Source organism: Diospyros lotus, chromosome 8 (assembly GCF_014633365.1).
Source record: "Diospyros lotus cultivar Yz01 chromosome 8, ASM1463336v1, whole genome shotgun sequence".
Taxonomy (NCBI): domain Eukaryota; kingdom Viridiplantae; phylum Streptophyta; class Magnoliopsida; order Ericales; family Ebenaceae; genus Diospyros; species Diospyros lotus.
The window spans coordinates 38,951,286-38,974,052 of NC_068345.1; the positions used below are offsets into that span (position 1 = coordinate 38,951,286).

Below are 22,767 nucleotides of genomic sequence, written 5' to 3' on the forward strand. Positions count from 1 at the left end.
TTCAATTCACCTGCTGACCAAATGTTTAAATGAATAATTTTGTAAAGTTCAATAACACATTTAGAACCATAAAAAGTTTAGAATTTTATAAAAAAAAAATATATATATATATATATATAAAAGTTATGGGACATAAATGTACTTTGAGCTAAAGTTTAGGTGTACATTTGAAATTATAAAAAGTTTTAAGATTTTAAAATAAAAAATAATGTAGAATTGCTTTTGGCCAACTGTGTTCCACTCACTCCTAAGAAATGGCTGGTCATGACTTGATCGTGTCTCCTCCCTCCATTTTCACATTTGTATACACTGGTCCCAGCGATTGGAAAACAAATTATTATTTCCAATACTGGTTTTCATAGTAGAAGTGAAGAGCCCACCTGCTGCATCTGCAAGTGCAGGGAGCTGCTCTTTATGACGACGGGATATGGCCTACACAGACTTGGAAATTCATCCGATCAATGTAAAAACTAACGATTAACAAACGAAGAAAATTGAGAAATAGAATGGTTACATGAAACGCGTACGTGCACAAATGTCCATTTATTCATATTAGCAGGGTACTATAAAATATCACTCTCTGTGTCTTTACATGCAGTTGCTTCGAACTTCACTTTGACCTGACCCCATTAATGTTATTTGACTCTTGACTTAAAGAGCTAAAATATAATAAATACACACCTTCCTTCCACCAAGAAAAGATACTCATTAATTTTATTCGATTTTTATATTGCACAAATAAATGTAAATATTATCCTCATCAGTTTGTCTCCTTAGTCTTTTTTTATTTTTTTTATTATATGGCTTTTGTTAATGTTGGTCTTTACATTTAACATATTTTATTTTTAATATTTAAATATTTTTATTAATTAATAAATTCTATTTATAATTAATTAATCAAAAAAATATATTAAATACATGTTGAGTCGTCAACAAAAACCTTTCTGAAAAAAATGTATTCGTATAAACTTAAAAAATTATATATATATATATTTATAGTTATATAAGTGTTTAGTCTTGAACAAAACTGAAGACTCTAGCGAGTCTCTAGAACAGTGACGGCGGTGTCCGTCATCGCCCGGTGACCAGAACTTTCGTTACGTTGTCCCCACAACGTCTCACGTACGCGAGTCCGTCATTCATCCATCAGCGTCTCCGCCAAACTGCCTAGTACGTAGGCCACGTGGAAAGTCCACTTTGCGCACTCGATCAGAATTTGAACGGCTCGGACTGACACGCGCTTCGCACGGGTCACCCAACCACCCTGCAATTTCTCTTTAGTAAAACAACATATGAACTCTGGTCTCCCAACACTTGAAGCTATACAGAAAGAGAGAGGGGGGGAGAGAGAGAGATGGCTGAAGAAGAATCACGGAGCCTTGAATATACGCCATCATGGGCAGTGGCAACGGTTTGTTTTGTACTTGTAGCCATCTCCTTGCTGATTGAGTACGGGCTTCATCTCTTATCACGGGTATTGCTCACTGAATACGGATATTTAATTTTATTCAAGGCATTGACAAATGCGAATTTATGGGTTTGTTGTCTTTAAATGAGCCAGCACTTCAACAAGAGGAGGAGGAAGTATCTCATTCAAGCTCTTGACAAGATCAAATCAGGTGATCATCTCAATAATCTTGCTATAGTATACTAATTCTGGGTTTTTTTTTTTTTTTATGTCTTTCTGTTAATTAGATTAGAACTAGATTAGTTTTGACTCTTTATTATTATGTATAGGTTTATGTTTTAACATAATCTCTCTCTGTTTCTCTCTCCCGTGTTATCCGTGCAGATTTGTTGCTGTTGGGTTTCATTTCTTTGCTGCTGACTGTCACTGAGAAGCTAATTGCAAACATATGCATTCCAAAGAATGTGGCCGAGACCTTTCTCCCGTGCCAAAGCATGACAAGCGACAGCGAGGAGGAATCCAAGTGTCAAGAACAGGTAACAGTTAATGACTCAAATGGCAGCACTGAAGTGTTCGTTCATATGCTTCTTTGAATTCGAGTATGATTTTCATCACCACGTGTTGGTTTCTGATTGGGAATCTTGTGTGAACAGGGAAAGCTTTCTCTGTTGTCCAGATCGGGCGTCCAACAGCTGCAGTTGCTCATCTTTGCCCTGGCTTTCTTCCATGTTTTATCTTCCTTTCTCATATTCAGTCTTGGAATGGCCAAGGTAAATCTGCACGGCATTCACTGGCTGTAATTTTCCTTCTTTTTCCCCCATTTTTTATATATTAATTAATCTTCCTTTTTCAATGTTTTGCTGCCCTTTTCTTCTCTTTTTTCTCTCGTTAAAATGGCGGTGGTGAGTAGGGTGGGCTTGGTAGAGCGGGGGTGTCTTTGTTTTGACTTTTGCTTTCTCAAGCAATTCATAAGAATCATGACATAAGGGAAAGAGAACTTGTAAAAGGGCTCTTTTCTTGTATGTGCATATATATATGTGTGTGTGTGTCTATTATATAGAAAGGTTTATTCCTATAGTATATTTATTAATCTGAAATTTTGGATCAGACTAGTCTGTGTTCTGATTTCAAATGGAAGGACCTTAAGTAGGTGCACCATTCTAAATACAAATTCTGAAAGATAAATTTGTTTACGTTGAATTATGTAACCAACTGTATGTATGGGTCAAACCTTACCAAACTTTGAGTTCTAGAGACATTTGGAAGGACCTTAAGTAGGTGCACCATTCTAAATACAAATTCTGCAAGATAAATTTGTTTATGTTGAATTATGTAACCAACTGTATGTATGGGTCAAACCTTACCAAACTTTGAGTTCTAGAGATATTTTGGAAGGACCTTAAGTAGGTGCACCATTCTAAATACAAATTCTGCAAGATAAATTTGTTTATGTTGAATTATGTAACCAACTGTATGTATGGGTCAAACCTTACCAAACTTTGAGTTCTAGAGATATTTTGAGTTTGAAGAGGTATACCTTTTGGACGGAGGTTTAACAATATATATATATATATATATATTATATTAAAATATGTATGTATTTGATTTTGTGTGAAATTCTTCAGATGAGCAAGTGGGAATCTTGGGAGGCAGAAACAAGTACGCTGGAATACCAATTTTCAAATGGTGAGCTGTTAAATTATTGATGCCAGGGATTTGGTCAGCTACAAAATTGTTTGTGGGGCATCTCTTAACTTTGTCCCTACGTACACATCTAGATTTCTATACTTTTCCTGTTAACTGGTTTTCAAATTGTTCTTTGTTTTGAATTTGTCAATCTTAATTATCAAAAACCATTTTCAGAAGCTCGTTAGTTTCTTTTCCTTTCGGTAATGTAAAATGCATGGAATAATAACCAAATTAATGCTGGCTAACGTGTGTCAACCTCAATAATGATTTTGCATTAATCATCTAGATCCTCGGAGGTTTCAGCTCATTCATCAAACTTCATTTGGGAGGCGGCACCTAAACATTTGGATTGAGCACCAGTTTCTCCGTGTGCCAGTAAGCTTTACTAGAGCTGTCTCACTATGCCCACTTTACTCATGTTTTCCAAGGGAAATGATATGTACATTGTACACGCAAAAACATCCATATCAAATGACGTGATAACATTCTTTTGTTAATACAATTCACATTATTATGTAAAAATTATGTACGGACTTTCTATCTATATTATTATTCTTTTGCTAATAGTGGCCCTCAATTCATGTTTTCCTGTACTGTAGGTTTGTTTCCTTCGGCAGTTCTACTTATCTGTATCCAAAGTAGACTATCTTACTCTTCGGCATGGATTTATTTTGGTAATTCCAATAGTTTTTGCAAAGATATATTTTTTTTAGTTAGTTAGTTATATAGCAAACTATTTACTTAATTATTCTTGTTATTGCTCCATCTAGGCTCATTTTTCAGAAGGAACTACTTTTGACTTCCAAAAGTATATAAGAAGAGCTCTTGAGAAAGACTTCGAGGTAGTAATGGGAATAAGGTAATCTTGCAGAGAATGGGATTTTATCATACAACATTTAATTCTTCATGTAAACCTTGATCTTGAATAGGAAGGTGATATTCCTATATAACTGTTACATTGAAAATGTAGTTAGTATGATTTGATGGTCGTAGTTTTATAAAGTTAAATTTGAATAGTATTACCATCTTGAATATAATTGTTCTTGACAAATGTTCATTAATTTTCTGCAGCTTCAGGATTTGGATATTTGCAGTACTTTTCATATTCCTTAATGCACATAGTAAGGCACTTGGCCATTCTTATTTTCCTGTTTGAACAGATAGTTGAGGTTACTAACCCAGTAAATCAGAATTATATTCATTTCTTTTTCTTTAATTGTTGCAGTATTTTACAACTACTACTGGCTTCCCTTTGTTCCATTAGCGGTACACGTACAAAACTTGAACAAATGATCACATTTTATAGAAGCAAATACAATTAGTTTAAAAAGTAATACTAGTATCGTTTGCCTTGCAGATGCTATTGATAGTTGGAACAAAGTTACAATGTATCATCACAAGAATGTGCTTAGATACCAACGATAAATCTCATGTTGTTAGAGGGGCTTTGCTTGTTAGGCCCAGTGATCACTTCTTCTGGTTGGGGCGACCAAAATTGCCTCTCTATCTGATTCACTTCATTTTATTTCAGGTAACTCCTTATCCTTCTTTCTCATTTGAATGTGACTTGAAGTTCAGTTAGCACACCTAATTTGCAAACCTTTTTGGGCCCCAAATGTTTGGTTAGGAGGGAAAGAAATATGCAACCTTTGGAGTTGGCCTTTAACTTCTCCCAGGAAAGGAGATGGCACCAACTAGATTTTCTGAAAAATAATTGAAACAGAGAAGTAAATAAAGATTTAGCATAGTGACGCATTGAAAGAGAAATGTTGTTGATATTTTGACTAAAGATTTGTTCTTAAAGGCAATTTGGTTATGATTTTTGTATTTCTGTCTATTTTTTAGTTTTTGCTCTTTTTAGAATAGAAAAAAATGAATCCTATTAGGCTATTACAGCAGCATTATTTTAACATAATCATTTTATATGACAACGTTTTTCAAAGCAAAATACTTTATTGTTAGTTTCTGAAAAGTTACCATTTTCTGTGATTTATTTCCTAAAACAATTTTAGAAATTAGGCCCCTTCATGTAGTTTTTGGAACCATAACCAAGCGAAAAGTTTTAAAAGACAATGATTGCATTCTGGAATTACACCTTCTGCCTCTAGAAATTATGAATGAATGCTATCAAATTGTCCTCCAAACCAATAAAATTACTTATCAAAATCCTATAGCATCCTATTTAACAATTACTGAAAGTAACTTCTCTAAACATGATCCTTTGGGCTGCGCAGAACTCATTTCAGCTGGCATTCTTCACATGGTCTTGGGTAAGCATCTTCAAGATTTCTACGTGAATCACGTGTCATAGTTTCAGCAAAAAATTATCGTCTCTAACATCTTTTCATTGATGAGCAGTATAAATTCGGATTAAGGTCTTGCTTCCATAGAGAAACCGAGGACATTGTCATAAAGCTTGCCTTTGGTTTATTGGTTCACTTCCTCTGTGGCTATGTAACACTACCTCAATACGCTTTAGTCACTCAGGTAATTTACTTTACCTTTACTTACCATTTTAATTAGGGGTCTAGATGGGCTCCTAACCAGAAAAGCCCTCCCATATTTTTTGAGGCTTGGAAGGTTTATAGTAGGCCCATTGAGCTGGGCCTTGATGGGCTTTTAGGCCCGACCTAGAGTGGGCCTGGCTTGGGATCATCTAAAGATAATCCAACCCATCTCAATTCGCCCGGCAATCTTGAATAAGTATATATTCTTGTAGCTGATGATAAAATTTGGGAAAATTTTGAAGGTGGTGATCTAACCCATCTTGGCTTACCATGATTATATGATTAGCCTTTTGCTCCTTAATGGGTGAATGGCAATAAGCTACATCGTTACGATTAGATATTTTCCATCACGAAAGTTATATTTATATCTCATTTGAAGGCAATATATTTATAGGTTCCTTAACATCAATCTAAAATGTAAAACCAGATGGGCACTTCAATGGGAAAAGCTGTGTTCACGGAGGAAGTTGTTCAAGGCCTGAAGAAATGGAGAACCAAGGCCAAGAAGAACCTAGCTCTAAGGAACATATACCCGGCGCCTCTTTCCCTGGATGCTTCCATTACTTCACTTGACACTTCACCCTCTTTTGGCACCATTGATGCTTCATTCTCTGCAGAACGTGATAATTCACAACATTTTGATGCCCGTCATCCCTCATTTCGGGTAGAACTGAACGATCCCGGCTCGGTTGATGGCGGCTTTGTGGCATTTGAAGTTGATGGCGAAGAAGAAAGTGTGGAACAGAATCAGAAGTTGGGATCCTTTCAGGGCTTTGTTTTGAGCAAAACATAGTTATTCTGTTTTGTTTTGGTTTTTTTCTGTTCTTTTTGATCTGTGTTCTTGTATATTCGTTATATATCAAAGGTGAAAAGCCATAAATTTGTCAAAATATAGAGTGGTTTCTGTTCTTCTTCTTCTTTAATTCTTTACGTTTTCTAGCTCTTTATAGAAGTACTAGAAAACTAGAAATAAAGCATTTAAGTAATTTGAAGCTCTACCATATTGAAGATCCATTCTGTTCTATGTCTCGGTTAATGTTGATGCATTCAATTATGGTTATCAGATGTCTAATTTCATGCCTGCTTAAAGATAAATTAAGATGAAATTGATTAAAATACTAAACAATAACATTGATGGTTTCAAATTGCTTCAGAAACATGTGATTCTTTTCTTTTCTTTCCTTTTTCTTTTGTTTGATGGATAGACAACAATTGAATTTGGGACAAAAATAAATTAATTTTTTTTAAAGGAGGACAAAAGCAACCATTGTTAGCAAAGAAGAAGAAAAAGAAAAAGAAGAAGACGAGCTTCTATTTAAAACCTATTATTGACAATACGTTTCTAAATGTTAGAACTTATGAACGATGAATTTTTAATAAATTTTTTATGCAAATAATCTTTTATAAAATCATTTATCGAAATCTAACAAATGTTATGACTTGACATCTCAACACTGTTAAAAGTTGACGTATTTGGAGTCGCAATAACCTAATATTCAATAAATTAAAAAAAAATAGACAGTTGTCTAAAGTAACCCACAAACTGAATTTTTTTTTCTTTTTCTTTTTTGGCTAAGAAGGAACCCAAAAACTGGTTTCACCAATTACATGCAGTTTCGTAGAGTGGGTCAGTCAATACCCTTTTTGAATAAAGAAAGAAAGGGTTGTAATTTAATTGTAGACAGCAATGCAACACCCTGTCAAATTGATGGGAACAAAAAGAAACCTTCTTACCAGTCATTTCCTATGGCGTCTCTCGACTACCTTAACGCTAGGGAATTAACAACTAAATTGGCTTTAACCCATAGGAGAAGTGAAAAGGACAGCTTCAAATCGAAATTTTCAAAACTTTAAATGATTAATCATAAAGTCCCAACACTCAATTAACAAAGATTTAAAGAGGGTTTTTTTTTCCAACTATTTCAATAAAACTGTCTTTTACTTCTATCTATATTCTTATTCAAAAAGTTTCGAGATCCATTCTTATCGGAATAGATCCACACGTTTTTTTGTGTATTTATTATTATTTCTTAATTATAATAAAAAACCTTTTATATATGTACTGTGTGTAAATGATAATTCATAAATCATTTACATTAATTAAATCAATCAAAAGTTAATGGCAAGAATTCAAAATGAGTAAAAATATAAGAATATAATGAAAAAATAATCCTGTATGCTTGTGTTTTAATTTTGTTAACAATGATATTAACAGATGGGCTTTGGCCTTTAAAAAATGAGGCCATTGTGAGCTGTTCATAAGCAGTACATTGTGCTGGCAAGAACAAAATTCTCTTAGTCTTAGATTGCCAAGAAGATCCACGACTGTTTTTTTTTTAATTTATTTTAAAGTATTGACAATAAATAATAGATCGACAGATGACAATTTAAGATTTAATCTACCCCAGTTCTTCGAATTCACTAAATATTAAAAAAATAAATACTTGTGAGATTTATTTCATGAATCACAAAGATCGTAATCTCTTTTAATGTCAAGAAAAAAAGAAGGTAGATGGTCGTTGGTTAACAATTTCAGTTTGAATGATTGCTCAATAATATGGACCTTATTGACGCCCCCCAAAGTGAGAAAGGAAGAATAATTAGCAATGAATAAACTTTTTGACTTGAATGCTAAACCTTCCTTCTGTTAACAAACTTATTATTACCGGCCGGTTTACTGTACATGGAAGTCTGCAACTCATGATCTGGACTCACTCTCCCAACAGTGTCTTTCCCGCGTTTCATGTTCTTCCTCCGTCCTTGCCAGATTGTCGACGCCGGCTACATCAGTAAGGTGCGTGGTGGGTCCCACACACTTGGACAAATTCGGCGCAATTCTCTTCGTCTTTGAAAGTTTTTGTGTTTGACATTCAGATTTATGCCAAAACATCAAAAATGTAAATGGTATACACTTATTATGCAACTTCTTTGTTTTCCTGAATTAAATGTTAAATAAGTCATTATATTCTGTCTATAAATTTAAATTAGTTATTAAACTAAGTGTTGTAGTCAATTTAGACGAGATAAGATATAGGAAAGAAAATATTATTCTTTGACTAAGTTCAAAAAAATTATTTTTGAAAAATTATATACGAAACTAGAGGGGGAATGAATGATTCGATCAGATTCATAATTTAGGATAATAGTAGTTTTGTAGTTGATGATGACATAGTATCCTAATTATTTGTCGAAGACAAAAGTTAAGTTCACATGCAAAAATATTGATTTTTCTTTTTTGGGGGGGGGGGCAATGTTTATTAAGCATGACCTAAGTGTGTGTTGCCTTATGTGGTATATTAAGGTTACCTTGTCTCTTTCTTGTTTTTATTAACATTTTTAGATAATATTTCTAGTCTTGGAACTTTTGAGGGCTTCATTTACCAACAAATTGGTACTCGTAAGTTGGTGTTTCATTTATTGACCAATATTGACCAGGGATATGAGAAATATTTTTGTGTATAGGTAAGACATTCTAAGTATAAATTGTTAGAATGTTATAAATAAATTATTGTTCTTAGATAATCTTTATAGAGTAATGCTATTTATCTGAATAATGTTAAAAATTATGATATCATCATCAGTCATGTATCGCATCTTTATTGGAGGAGGTGATAGGTAAAAGAGACAATAACACACGTTCTCTTTATACTCATTTAATAAAAATGTATCACATGATTGAGAACACTCTTAATATTATTTTATTTATCTAGATTAGAGATGGATCTCTAATCTAGATAAATAACATTACTCATTTTTTTTATATTATATCAAAATTAGAAAGAATAAGTAGTAATTTGGGATCTCTTGATACTTGTTGTTGGGAAATGTGACTAACTTGTTAAAGTATATCTTGATTCACATTGATTGATTGCTTGCTTTCTACTTATTCCTTCTTTAAACGCATGCCGTTGCCTACCACACAAAGCTTTGAAAAGTTTGTGGCCAAAATACATACATATAATTAAATGGATAGATGGATGGATGGATGGCTGTGGGCTATTATTATTGCCCATTCCATTATTATTAGTTTGTTAAGAAAATTAGGAGAGATTAGAAAGGGGCCGGGCAAATTAAGTAACGAATTAATATTCCTACCTACCTTGCATCACTTTAATTACATTTTTCCCATTTTTCTTCTTCTTCTGGCTGGCTATTAGTTTAGTTTTAGTTTTAGTTATCGATCCAGTCAATCAAAATGGCTAAATTCAGCCTTCCAAAGTAATGACAATTCCATTTGTCATTTATCGATCTCTTCTCAATCTTTATCTTAGTTTCCTCCTCCTTTACACACACTTCACTTCACCCAATGGAATAACTTTATTCTTCTTTCAATTACTTTTACTTAATTAAAGAGCCTTTCTACGAGAGCAAGTTAAATTAAATTGAACGGGTCACCGTCCCAATTAACTCAGCCGAGGTAGCAGCAGACACGTGGCCGACAGCGACGGGGATTTTGTATGAACGTGGGGGCCACACGCGGCCCGGGCTGGCTCGCTACGCTAACGACATTATCAACGTTATCCACGCCTACGCTGACGTTACCAAGCTTCGCGTCCTCCGGTGGGGACTTTGTCCTCTACTATACCCCCACCCCCACCCCCACCGCCCGCGCCCGCTTCCCGATTCTTTCTTACCTCTGGTCTCCACTTTTATATTTTTATTATTATTATATATATATATTTACCCCTATTATTATTATTATTATTATTATATACTTTATATTTTAAAGGAAATAAATTATAAAATAGCTGCAAAATTGTAATTAAAACAAGAACATTTATATTTTAAATCCAAAAATATATATATATATATACAATTTAATTGAAACCAGATATTTAGGCCGTAAATCTCTATTCAGCCCCACTTGACTCATAATTTAATTTAAAACAATAATAATCATTATTATTATTAGAACGAGTAATAAGCATATTGGGCACGTGAATTACGGCAATACAATAATAATTTCAATTGGGAGGCACGTGGCGTTTTGGAATCCGTCGGTCCGGCCAAATCCGTGATGCGAGGCCACGTCAATCACAGTGGCTGTGACGTCGAGTACTGCGTCACTGCCGTTGACGTTAGGGTCTTCCCCCACCCACCACCGAGTTTTATGATAATTTAAATAAATTACATCACCCAAATAGCTGCTTAAATTTTAGAAAATATTATCATCATCCATCATCATAAAAGGGGTTAAAAGATTCCAGGAAATACCCGTGAGTTTAGAGAATTACATTTTGAACACGATCTGTTGGAACCGAAACCTCCCCGTATAAGCCCCTCTCTGTGATCCATTATCACCTCTCTCTCTCTCTCTCTCTCTCTCTCTCTCTCTCCCTCTCTCTAAATCTAAGAATGCAAAAGGCACTTCCGCACGCAACCTGGGCACCGCCCTCCTCGTCCTCCGGCGCCGCCGCCGGAGACTCCCAAACCCCCCAGCCCTCGAGGGCGGCGCTCCACGGCGTCAAGATTGGGACAAGAGCGCAAAGGCTGGTGGCGGAGAATGCGGTCATAGTGTTCGCCAGGCGGGGCTGCTGCATGTGCCACGTGGTGAAGCGACTGCTCCTCGGCCACGGAGTCAACCCCACGGTTGTGGAGATAGAGGAGCAGGAAGAGCCGGCCGTGATCGGCGAGCTCTCAAGCGTTCTTCCCGTCGGCGGGAAAGATGGGCAGAAGGTGGAGTTTCCGGCGGTGTTTGTGGGTGGGAAGCTGTTTGGCGGCCTGGAAAAGATCATGGAAAGTCATATTTCCGGGGAATTGGTTCCCATATTGAAGAAAGCTGGAGCTCTTTGGCTTTGAGCTCGTGATCATGATTAATCATGATCTGATCGGATTTTTCTAACAGTTCCTCCCTCTCTCTCGTTGGGTTGATTCTCGACAATTTTCTCAAGAGGAGGATAATATTGCAGAAATTAAATTTCTGTTTTTCTTTTTTTCCTTCTTGATTTTATTTTTCTTTTTCATTTTCCTCTACCTTTCCATTTTGTCAGAAAAATATTGTGTTTTTAATTGTATTATTATTATTGTCATGATAAGAGTGGCAGTGTTTTTGAACAGAGATGACAAATTAATTAGGGTTTGTTTGTTTGTATGAGCCTTCTTGTTTTTGTAATTTTTTATTTTAATTTTAATAAACTAATCATCTTCCTCGATGACCGTCCTTGCACGGAAATTAATCATCTTCTTCGCATCATGCTCATGTGTGTGCAGTTATGACTTTTTTTTTTTTTCTTTCTTGGTTGTGTGTGTGGTCATGACTTTGATGAAGAAAATATGAAAGTTTTTAATTTTTTAATTAATTTATTCTTTTTGAACCATAACATAAGGAAAAGGAATGCCATGAGATTCAACGTTGAACAACTATTAAACACTATGAAATTAAAGAGTGTTCAAAAAAAAAAAAATTAGCACATCGTGAAAATTGGCTCGAACCATGCGGTTCTTTGGGGATTGCGATTCGGCACGATTTTGAAGATTTCACGATTATGTTTAAAATCGAATTGTCCGAGTATTTTAATAATAAAAAAATAAAAAAATAAAAAATAAGATATATAATAAGTGGCATGTTTCCGTTCTTTTTCTTTACCAATGAGCATCGCATACTTTTATTCTTCTTTTTTTACCGCGTCGGAGATCTGGGTTTTGCTAAGGAGAAGCATCTAAGTAGATCTAGTTTGGTTGGAGAACCATCCCAAGAAGATAGCTGCCTGTGAGGCCTTTTCATTATGTTTGATTTTATTTCGATTCGTTCTTTTTCGTTTTGCTTTAAAATATTTCATTCTGATTCATTTTTATCTTTTTCATTCATTCTGTTTTAAAATACTTCAGTTTTGATTCATTCGTTCATTTATTCTTTAAGTTTTAGTTCTTTTTCGCTTTAGTTCTTTATCATCGTTTCAGTTCATTCGTTCTAATTTGTTATTTTAGAATTTGTTTCAATTCTTTATCATCGCTTTAGCAACTCGCGAAAATCGCACTGCAAAATGCGGTGGGGTTCGATGCCATTTTCGCTTACCAAACCAGACCACACAATTTGATTTGGATGGAAAACTGCGTAATACCACGTATTGCGTAGTGTTAAAGTAAATTCAAGAAACTGGAAGTTGGTTTAAGAATTTAGTTAATTGCCGAATCAGTGGAAGAGAATACCCCGAGACTTAGATGTCTAAAGAAAATGGTATGACATTGACGAACATCTCGAGATGAGATTTATGGCATTGAGAGAAATTGGAACAAAGACAGTTTTCAGTACAACTAAAATGCAGCTTGGGAAATTGAACGATTGTAAGGGATTTTTGAAAAGTCAACAAAACCCTGAAAGAGATTCGATTTTATGTAAGGATTAACCCTGAAATGACTTCAGGATGAAACAAAGGTCATTTGAAGATAACAGGGTAAAAACGTACTTATCGAGTAACGTTAAATTATTAATTTTAGATTTTAAGTATCTCGATGATTATTAATTCAATGTTTGAGTGTGCAAAATGGCTGATGACCAAGTTGCAAAGAGTCTAAGTGTAATCATCCAAAAAATTCGGGTCCAGTTGTAATTCTTGAAACCTCGTAACTAACCATTAGAAATAATAATGAGGTTTTAATCTTATCCCCAAGTGGCTAATGATGGCTTGCCACATGCCCCTAGACTTAATTTAAATAAGGTTTGGACTCCAAAGTGATCCTAAGATGTTGTTTGAAATTCAAAATGATTCAAAGTTACATTGAAATAAATTTTGAAATCCAAAGTGATTCAAAGCTATATTAGAATACATTTTGAAATCCAAAATCATTCAAAACTATATTGGAATGAGTTTTGAAATTCAAAGTGATTCAAAAACTATATTGGAATAACTTTTGAAATACAAAATAATTCAAAATTATATTAGAATAAGTTTTGAAATCTAAAGTAATTTAAAGTTATACTGGAATAAGTTTTGAAATCCTCATCATGACCCCCTGAGATGGCGACACGTGATTGGCTTGGAAAGTCTATAATAGACCATGGATGGATTTGAACTCAAAACAACTTGTTATAGCTTTGGATCAAATTTGATATCCATTTGAGAGATTTGAGGTGAGGGATTTATGCTTGAGAAAGAGGAGAAAAATTTGCAAAATGAATGAAGAAAGGCGAAGCAAAATTGAGAGAGAACGAGGCTCACCGAAGTTCGTGCCAATCAGTAAGAAAAACAACGAGGTAAGTTCAATTTCTTATAATATTCTTGTAGAGAGGGAAAAGAAGAACCTGTAGATTCGAAATGGGGTTGAATCAGAGCTAAAACGAGGGATGCTTGGCCGAAAACGAAAACTGTGCAAAGCTGTCACAAAACATAAGGGCAACACGTGTGATACACGTGTTGAGAAAGGGGCTACCTGTGAAAGCGTGTGGGCCATCTTCTTAGGGTGCCTGTAGGGCCCCATTGGCTTGATATTTTCTAGCTTTACTCCCCATTTAATGCCCTTCAAACCTATGTAAAAATATTAAAAGTTTGGTTTATTGAAACTCGTGTTTTCTACAGAAACCTAAGTCCGCTTACTGTGAACAGTAACTGTAAATCTTCAAGATAAGTGGTTCTACCCAAAACTTAGTCTTAAGTAAATATTTTTATCATGTTGACATGGTTTGTTATGCTATGCATCATGTAGATTGCATACACATGTTATGATGATGAAATATGCATGTTCACGATGATATTGTTGGTCATACATCGCATATGTTTGAGAGTACGAACATACATCGCTACTGTACCACGGGTACCCCATACACCTTAGCCTGGTAAGGAGATTGTAAAAATGAAGAGCAGCAATAAAGTGTGGTTAATGCCTTGTTGTCTCAAACGAAAGGAATGAGGACATTTTGCATACATGCACGAAATATGAATTTTGTATCCTTACATAAATGATTCAACACTAACTTTGGCTATACCCCTAGGATATTCAAACGTTTCAGATGAAGATTGTAGCAAAAACGAGGATGAAAGAGGCATGTAATGGCACTTAGCAAAAGTGCATAATGTATTGGCTATATGTATATTCAACCTATGTTTTTAAAGTTCTACTATTTTGAATTCTGAACTTTTGAAGAATGATGATTTATAACCTTATTTAGGGTTAATATTAAAGTGCAAAGTTCTATTATTGGTTCCGTTATTGATGAAATATCTAATCTAGCGTATATGATGTATGATGAATCTCATTCTAGATAGATATATAGGAAATTTTGAGAGTTTTGTATTATATATGTTGAGATTGTTTTGAAAAAAAATATATAATTCAAAATTTTTTAAGTTATAACATGTCTGAAAAATAGGGTGTTACAAACCACACACACAGTTTAGCGTATTGAAAATGTCAAAAATCAACCAAACTAAACCATGCACACCTCTAGATGAAACTCATATTTTTTACTCTTTAATTTTGCATGAAAGGTTTGTCATTTCTATTAACTTCAAATTGATATATTGAATACTTTAACATTTATAATTTATATCTATTGACTACCTAATCTAGTTTAAAATAATACGTTATTTACACACAAGTTGACATGGAAAAAAGAAAAATAAAAGAAATAAAAAACCAAAGAAAAATCAATCAAACCAATCATTCCTTTTTTTCTCCCCCTTCTCCTTTAGCTGTCGTCCTTGCTTTCATCTCTCGTCTGCTATCGTCATCTCAACCTATCCCAATCCTTTCTCTTTATTTCGACCGACGACTCACGACTCACAACCGATCTACCATTTCTCATCCACTTTGCTTTGACTAATGACCAACAACTTATTTATTAATGAGTTTGTAATTTGATAATTATTAAGCGTGATGTTTTGCTGTTAGTTGTGGTGTTTTGTTGCTTTATTAGTGACCCATCCTTTCACATTTAATCTTCACTAGATAATTAAATAGTTAATAAATGTAAATTATAAAAATTAAATGTTGAGTAAGACAAATTTAAAATATAGAAGGTAATAGAGTTTTTATGTAAAACTTATTTGTTTGTTTTTTTTTTTTTTTGGGGGGGGGGCGGGGTCCCATTATTTTCACAATTAAATAATGATTTATTCCCACCACAATGACGTCACTCTTCCTCAGGTCTTTGTGGTCCAGCTCACGCCGCTTATACGACTTCAAATTTCATATTTGACCCATAATATCTAAGATGAAAGCTTCACAATAAACTGGATTTTAATTATACTCATAATCATTTATAAATAATTACTTATTTTTACCCACTACTTACCAAATACAAAATTGATTGCAATGAACCACCGGAGTAGTACTAGTAGTAGTCTAATAATACGCAACAACTAGTGTCGCTCACTTTGAAATTTCGTGTTTGAATTTGATAATTTTTAAAAAAATGCTATTTATATTTTTTTAGGCTATATTTTAGACTATAAAAAATAGTTCAAATAACAAAAATACACTCGCTCAATTAATAAAATTGCGAAAGTCGCTCCCATATTCTTCCTCTCTCTGCCCTCACCTAGCGACACCATGGTTGCCCCTTTTCTCCTTTCCCTCTCTTCCCATGGCTATCTCAGGCAATGTTCCATCGTCGCGTCGCCTCGCCTCTCATGTGTGACGACCACTGCATTTTCAACAATGATCAACGCATGAGAGGCAAGACAAAGACGATGACAAAATGAAAACAATGGGCCGTTGCTGGATACAACCATGAAAAATGGGGAGAGAAGAGAAATGAGACGGGCATGGATCATTGGGTGAAGGGAAGTAAATTTGTAAAGAGAATAGAGGTATTTCTATCATTTTGACATGTGTGTGGTCTTTTATATAACCCAAAAAATACAAATAGCATGGTTCTAAATTTTTAACGTTTTCAATAGATTTCGCATGATCTCTACTATAAAGGACTTTGTGTTATTATATTCACTAAAATTTAGAGGGTGGTCTGATCTCGCTTATTATTTATAAGGTATATGTGCAATAATGTTATTATTCTTCAAATCTCAAAATAGAATATAAAAATTTAAGTTTGGATGTACATTTATTTGTAATTTCCCCGAACCAACGTTACATGGGACGTAAGTTTCCTATGGTTTCACTTGATTTTGATTAAATAGAGATGAAGGAAGGAAGGAAGACAATAACGAGTTCCGGCGGGATGAAATTAATTTCGTTTAAATTTACAAATCATTGACGATCGATTTTTGATGTAACAAAATATCAATGAAAATCAAAATGTAAACGCCATGAACGATGTTAACTTGAATGGTGCTCACTCTTGTTCTTTCATTGTCTTGAAATTTTCAATCTTTTTGCTCCCCCGAATTTCAAAGTAGACCACAATTGCCACGAAAATGAAGCTCTTTTTACTTTTCATTTTGACAGATCGATTTTAACTTGGATTTGATGAAATTCAATTCTGTTATGTTATTATTATTTCTATATATATAATTGCAAGAGTGTTAATTCATAAATTCAAATTTTACATATTTATACAAATAATTAAAATAATTACAAAGAGTTTATATCGTTAAATTCGCATTATAATATCAAATACAAATTATTTTTAAAAGTTGACTGATTTTTTTGTAAAATTTTTAAAAAAATCTCAAGCCATTTCTATAAGAACCTGTTTGATTGGCCATCTTTGCATGAAAAATTGTCATTTTTCATTTAGATTCTAACTTTTGAAGTGTTTGATTGATCAAATTTTTCATGAAAAATCTTTTCCCAGTTAGCGTCACATGACCCTCTTTTCCCTCTTTTGCTGGAAAATCAATTCCCATGGGGAAGGAGAGAAATTATTTTCCAAGCAAATCCATTCTCGTTCATGACCCTCCTTCATTCTCAGAACAACAGTGACTCTGCAATAGCTGGGAGATGGAATCCATCTTTAGCATCGAGTGGGGCGACGGTGATGGCCGCTCTATAATTCATTTCTGGGAGATGGAATCCATCTTCAGCAATAGATGAGAGATCTATAATTCATTTCAGCAACAACTGAGAAATGTATATATAATTCATTTCAACTAAGAGATGGAATCTATTTTCAACAACAGTTGTGAGTTCTATAATTCATTTATGTGTGTATATATATACACAGAAATATATATATATATATAGAGAGAGAGAGAGAGAGAGATTGACAAAACGAGCGAGATAGAGTGGTGGTGGAGGCAATGGGGGAGGCATGAAGAAGAAGTGGGTTTGGGAGGGAGGGGGAGAGAGAGAGAGAGATGGGGAGCGAAGATGACAACAGCAGCATTGGCCGCTGCAACCAGCGATGGGCGGAGGCAAGGAGGAGAAGCGGGTTTGGGAAGGAATGAGAAGAGAGAATGGGAGGAGGTAGGCAGGAGATGGTGGGTTTGGGGAGAAAATTACATAGAAAATAAGTTGTAGTTAAATACCCTCACTTGATAATTTTTATGTAAATAATTTCTAGATAATTAAATTACCTAGAATTTGTTTTCTTTTCATATAAGTTCTATGTTTGTAATTAAACGCACCCTAAATGTGTGTTTGATTGCATTACCTAGAATTTAATTCTAGGTAATATTGCGTAGAAAACAAAAATTATCTCACCCAATTGAAAAATAAATTCCATGGAAATAAGCTTTAAATGGTTGTACCATACATATTTTTTCATGAAAAAATTAAGAGTGTTTGATTGTTTTTCATGAAAAATATGTACATAAAAAATATGTGCAATCAAACACATTCTAAGTGTTTGTTGGTTACGTCTATTTAGAGTATTAAACACGCGTGTCCATAATTTTAAATTATATATACGCATATATATAGATTGGAGTGGGTGATTAGAATGAGTTAATATTATTCTTTATATAAATTATATTATATATAATTGTGAGTGGATGACTAGAAGGGAACACAATATATAGTTTTCAATGGTCAACTATAGATGGTATATTAAACCAACACTCACGTAGTTGGCCCAGAATGCCGTGCTTGCTGGGAGGTTTCATCATGTATTTTTCTTAGCACATATATTTTATTTGCTAAAGTCTTTAAGTATGCTTAATTAATTATTTATAAATTAAGTGCATAATCAAACGCCTAAAAATCCTATGTCTAAACTCGCTCTCTAATAATAATAATTAAAGAAACCATTATAATATCTTTCTCCTAACCCTTAATTACAGTGACAGATTGATTTTTATTAGGCAAATTATATGCATAACATGATGTTTGGAAGTCAATTAGACGTTTAAGGTTAATCATTATTATTTTGAATATAATAGTTAAGCAGTAATATATGTATCTTATTTTTATATAATATATATATTTATTGTATCTTATTTTTAATATTTAAATAATTTTATTGATTGATAATAAACATATCGTATTTTAAATTATTTAATTAACTAATAAAATTATTTACATTTATATGTTGAAAATATGATATAATAATAATATATTTATTATTAGGTAAGCAGCATTACCCATCATTTAAATATGTCATCACATGACATAATTGAATGATGATGATGATGCATAAACATTTAAAGATAGCCACTACTAATCAATGATTATTCGATCCTAAAAGTTGATCAAATTAATTATTAGATATAATCATTACTAGCTTACTATCTTTATAGAAGTGGGCCAGGCTGGATGGGCTTGGGCAAATTTACCATAAAAAATTGGGCTGCTTCTTGTTTGTGCCCCAGCCCAACTAATTGTGTGAGCATTGTGAACTTCTAAGGGTAAATTTTCTTTCTTTTTTTTTTTAATTTTCTTTAGGGAAACTTGATTCATGTAAAAAAAAAATTATATTAAAAACTACTGTAAATATTATTTATGTGAAATTTTTATATTTGTAATGAGGTGCAATACATATTTTTGTAGTAATTTCTTAATGATCATCATATAATATGAAAATGATGTGTGTTATAATAAAAGCAAAAATAAAGGAAGAAGAAGAAGAAGAACTCAATAACCATTCAATAAATACCAAAAATATAAGATCCATATAAAACCAAAATAAAGAAAATGCCAGTCCACTACCTAAGAATATCTTATGCAGAGGGCATCAATCACCTAAGTATGCATAATGACGAGAGTTTTGGTGTCAATTATCACCTAATTTGAACTATATCACTCGAAAGTGATATAGTTCGATACCTAATCTTAATCATAGGAAAGAAGTAGAGCGTGGGTGCCCCAAACACAAAAATTTAGATAAAAAAAAAATTACTTTTATGTGAATTCATTCACTTGAACAAGTGTGAGAGAAGCGGGTGCAAGTAAACTCTGAATTATTTTTTGAAGCAGCTTTTTTAGTAACTATACTTATTTTTCCACCTTACCACATTCAGTGATATTTTCTATATATGTTCTTAATTTTAGCAAACTTTCCTTCTTAGATATAATGTATATATAATTTTTCATGCATGCTAGCTAGCCCTTAGATACCTATATGTATGCATATATATGTACATATATGTAACAGGCAATGAACAAAAGGAAACCAGGTTTGCTCAAGCAAGTAAAGGATAAGTTTTAATATGGAGTCGCTTTGTTGATGGAAATGGTGCTGGTTTGGCCTTTCCTTCTGTTCTGTCTTTTTTTTCCTTTTTCTCTTCTTTTTCCTCAGTTTGGGGCATCTTCTGGCAGGGTCGTTATTCTGTGCTAGAAGCCAAATATATATGTATATATATATAACACCAAAAGATAGAGTTAAATAAAGATTTTATCAAAATAATTTTATTTTATATCATTATCTTGGTCCCAATGTGATCCTTGTGTCTTCTCTTTTGCCTGTTTACTGTTGGTTACTTATTTTATTTTCTACTATATATACGTTTATATGTACACTTGGCATGCTGAAGTAGATTTTGATATTATAAGACCATATATAAAACTCAGAAAGAACACACATTATGCCTAAAGATGAAAAGCATATAAAGCGTTGCTCTGTCTATCATGTTGTAGATGAAGTTTGTATAGGTGTCGTGTGTCTCTTATAGTTGTTCTAAAGCTCTGTTCATCATACGGTAGAGTTTTTATTTGATCCATGGCCATGGGAATGTGGTAATTTTCATAAATTTATTGGATTAGTAGGATACAAAATTTGAATACCCATATTGGAAAAAGAAAAAGATATGGGGTGACGAATCTCGTATATTAATATCATATATATATTTTTTTATCATCGAGAATTAGTCATATGTTGAAGATATAATTTTTATTATTTTTATTGACTTATTAATATAATAAGAGATTTATTGTCTTGATACCTTAATTATATTTCGTATTATAAGTTTATCACCCTAAGTTCTTATTCAAAAGTATATGTTAAAAGATAAACTTTGAGTTTATAAATTAAGTGATATACCTAATACCTCTCTAATAAACTACCGATCAACTAATATGTGTGTGTGTGTTATTAAACTTACAATTGCTTAATTCTATTTTGGCGGTTATTCTTCAGTTAAAGCTGATCTTAAAAATTGAATAGTTTTATCAAGGATGATAGATATTCATAGTCCCCAAATATTCGATTTAATAATGAAAATTGTGCAAACCAAGCACAAAAGTCCATGCATGCACACCACATATATAATAAATATATAGGACTGAGGGGTGATCTCTCCAAGATAGAGTTTCTCGACTTATTGGTTGATCTTTACTTCCTTTTATAGTTATAAAAGCAATGGTTGCCATGAGCTCAAATCCAAAATTGCATCCATTAATTACCTTGGGAAGAAGAGTTTCAAAATTCCTTCACTACTTGTCCAACAAGCAATAGTCACCAAATTAATTACGATGCCGCGTCCTCTTCTGCCACCAGGGTTCAGATTTCATCCCACGGATGAAGAGCTCATCACCCATTATCTAAAGAAGAAGATCTCGTCGCCTCTTTCTCCTCTACTCTCTATTATCGCCAACATCGATCTCTACAAGTTTAATCCATGGGAGCTTCCTGGTACCTCGCTAAGAAGCCGCTTAATTTGATCATTTCCAAAATATGTGTACTGCTGTGAACTTGTATAATAATTAATTAGGCATATATATATCCATTTAATTTGTAGGCAAAGCTTTGTTGGGAGAAGATGAGTGGTTTTTCTTCACACCAAGGGATCGAAAGTACCCAAATGGCGTTAGGCCGAACCGGACAGCTGGATCTGGTTATTGGAAAGCCACCGGGGCGGACAAACCGATCCTCAACTCCTCCGGGCTGCAGTGTATTGGGGTGAAAAAGGCTCTGGTCTTCTACCAAGGTTATCCTCGCAAGGGCATGAAAACTGATTGGATCATGCACGAATACAGGCTTCTTGATGACAACCACGCCCACCCTAGGATTAAGGGATCAATGCGAGTAAGCTGTTCGAGTTTATTTTTATCTGTTTGCCCTAATTTCGAAACCCTAACTTTTCGGGCGCAAATATTAAGAGACCTTTAAACTTCTTGTTTAGATTATCAAATTTTTAGTCACAAATTGATCTTGTTAATTTCCCAGTTGGATGAATGGGTACTATGCCGAGTGAGGCAAAAAAGCAACAACCCAAAACAAATAGGAACATGCTCAGAAGATACCAGTTTGAATGGCATCCATCAACCTATTTTTCCCTACTCAAATGATGCACAAATCTATAAACATGAGCAAGAAGAAGATTTAAAGATGGAGCATTCACTGAGAAATTACTTAAACTTTGAGGAGGAAGAATATCAGCTAGCCATTCAAGCTGATCAGTAAAAGTACCACAGATCATAGAAGCAATTGCATTAATTCTCCCTGTAATGAAGAAGAGATGGTAGCCTTCAAAAGAACCATCTCTTTCGTCTCTTTCGGACAAGCATTTCCATTATCGCCAAGTGAAAACTCAAAAGCCTCGATCAAACAAACATTGGCAAATCCAAAGTAAGTAATGTTTCTTTTTGCTGGTAACTATGTTATGTACCAATTGTCAACGGCATCTTCAATCTTCATGCAGTGGCTTAATTAATTATCATGCTCGATCGTCTAGGAATAAACTACCGGATTCTCCTTACATTTTGTTTTCTTAATTCGATTTCAAAGCCATGATGCTTATTGAGTTTTAGAATTTAACTGTTGTCCCATGCATATATGTTAACGGCGACTATATATGTGGAAACTGCAGAACAAATCAATAAAATATGTGTATATATATATATGCTGGAAAACAATATATATATATATATATATATAGTATTAATTTTTCT

General features: G+C 33.7%; 3 protein-coding genes across 3 annotated transcripts; all 3 read left to right on the forward strand.

The window, feature by feature from the left end:
- The first annotated feature begins 1,239 nt into the window (after window positions 1-1,239).
- Window positions 1,240-6,494, forward strand: LOC127807126 (MLO-like protein 12). The gene is made up of 14 exons (XM_052344768.1): window positions 1,240-1,474; window positions 1,562-1,619; window positions 1,793-1,944; window positions 2,062-2,178; window positions 3,034-3,094; window positions 3,384-3,472; window positions 3,697-3,771; window positions 3,868-3,956; window positions 4,169-4,218; window positions 4,323-4,363; window positions 4,455-4,628; window positions 5,332-5,367; window positions 5,456-5,584; window positions 6,032-6,494. The coding sequence occupies exons 1-14, from the start codon at window positions 1,355-1,357 to the stop codon at window positions 6,395-6,397; spliced, it is 1,557 nt and encodes a 518-aa protein (XP_052200728.1). The 5' UTR covers window positions 1,240-1,354; the 3' UTR covers window positions 6,398-6,494.
- A 4,305-nt stretch (window positions 6,495-10,799) lies between these two features.
- Window positions 10,800-11,756, forward strand: LOC127808222 (glutaredoxin-C9-like). Its single transcript, XM_052346658.1, has one exon. It carries the CDS (start codon window positions 10,960-10,962, stop codon window positions 11,401-11,403), a length of 444 nt encoding a protein of 147 aa, XP_052202618.1. The 5' UTR covers window positions 10,800-10,959; the 3' UTR covers window positions 11,404-11,756.
- Window positions 11,757-21,310: 9,554 nt separating this feature from the next.
- Window positions 21,311-21,985, forward strand: LOC127808655 (NAC transcription factor 56-like). Its single transcript, XM_052347225.1, has 2 exons — window positions 21,311-21,508; window positions 21,615-21,985. Exons 1-2 carry the CDS (start codon window positions 21,349-21,351, stop codon window positions 21,983-21,985), a joined length of 531 nt encoding a protein of 176 aa, XP_052203185.1. The 5' UTR covers window positions 21,311-21,348.
- Window positions 21,986-22,767: the final 782 nt, after the last annotated feature.

What these genes read in the sequence shown, in the direction of transcription:
- LOC127807126 (XM_052344768.1), top strand. Translation starts at nt 1,355, where the DNA reads ATGGCTGAAGAAGAATCACGGAGCCTTGAATATACGCCATCATGGGCA. An exon ending in TCTTGACAAGATCAAATCAG is followed by an intron (nt 1,620 to 1,792) that starts GTGATCATCTCA and finishes TTATCCGTGCAG; the next exon opens with ATTTGTTGCTGTTGGGTTTC. An exon ending in CATTCTTCACATGGTCTTGG is followed by an intron (nt 5,368 to 5,455) that starts GTAAGCATCTTC and finishes ATTGATGAGCAG; the next exon opens with TATAAATTCGGATTAAGGTC.
- LOC127808655 (XM_052347225.1), top strand. Translation starts at nt 21,349, where the DNA reads ATGCCGCGTCCTCTTCTGCCACCAGGGTTCAGATTTCATCCCACGGAT. An exon ending in TAATCCATGGGAGCTTCCTG is followed by an intron (nt 21,509 to 21,614) that starts GTACCTCGCTAA and finishes TTTAATTTGTAG; the next exon opens with GCAAAGCTTTGTTGGGAGAA.
- LOC127808222 (XM_052346658.1), top strand. Translation starts at nt 10,960, where the DNA reads ATGCAAAAGGCACTTCCGCACGCAACCTGGGCACCGCCCTCCTCGTCC.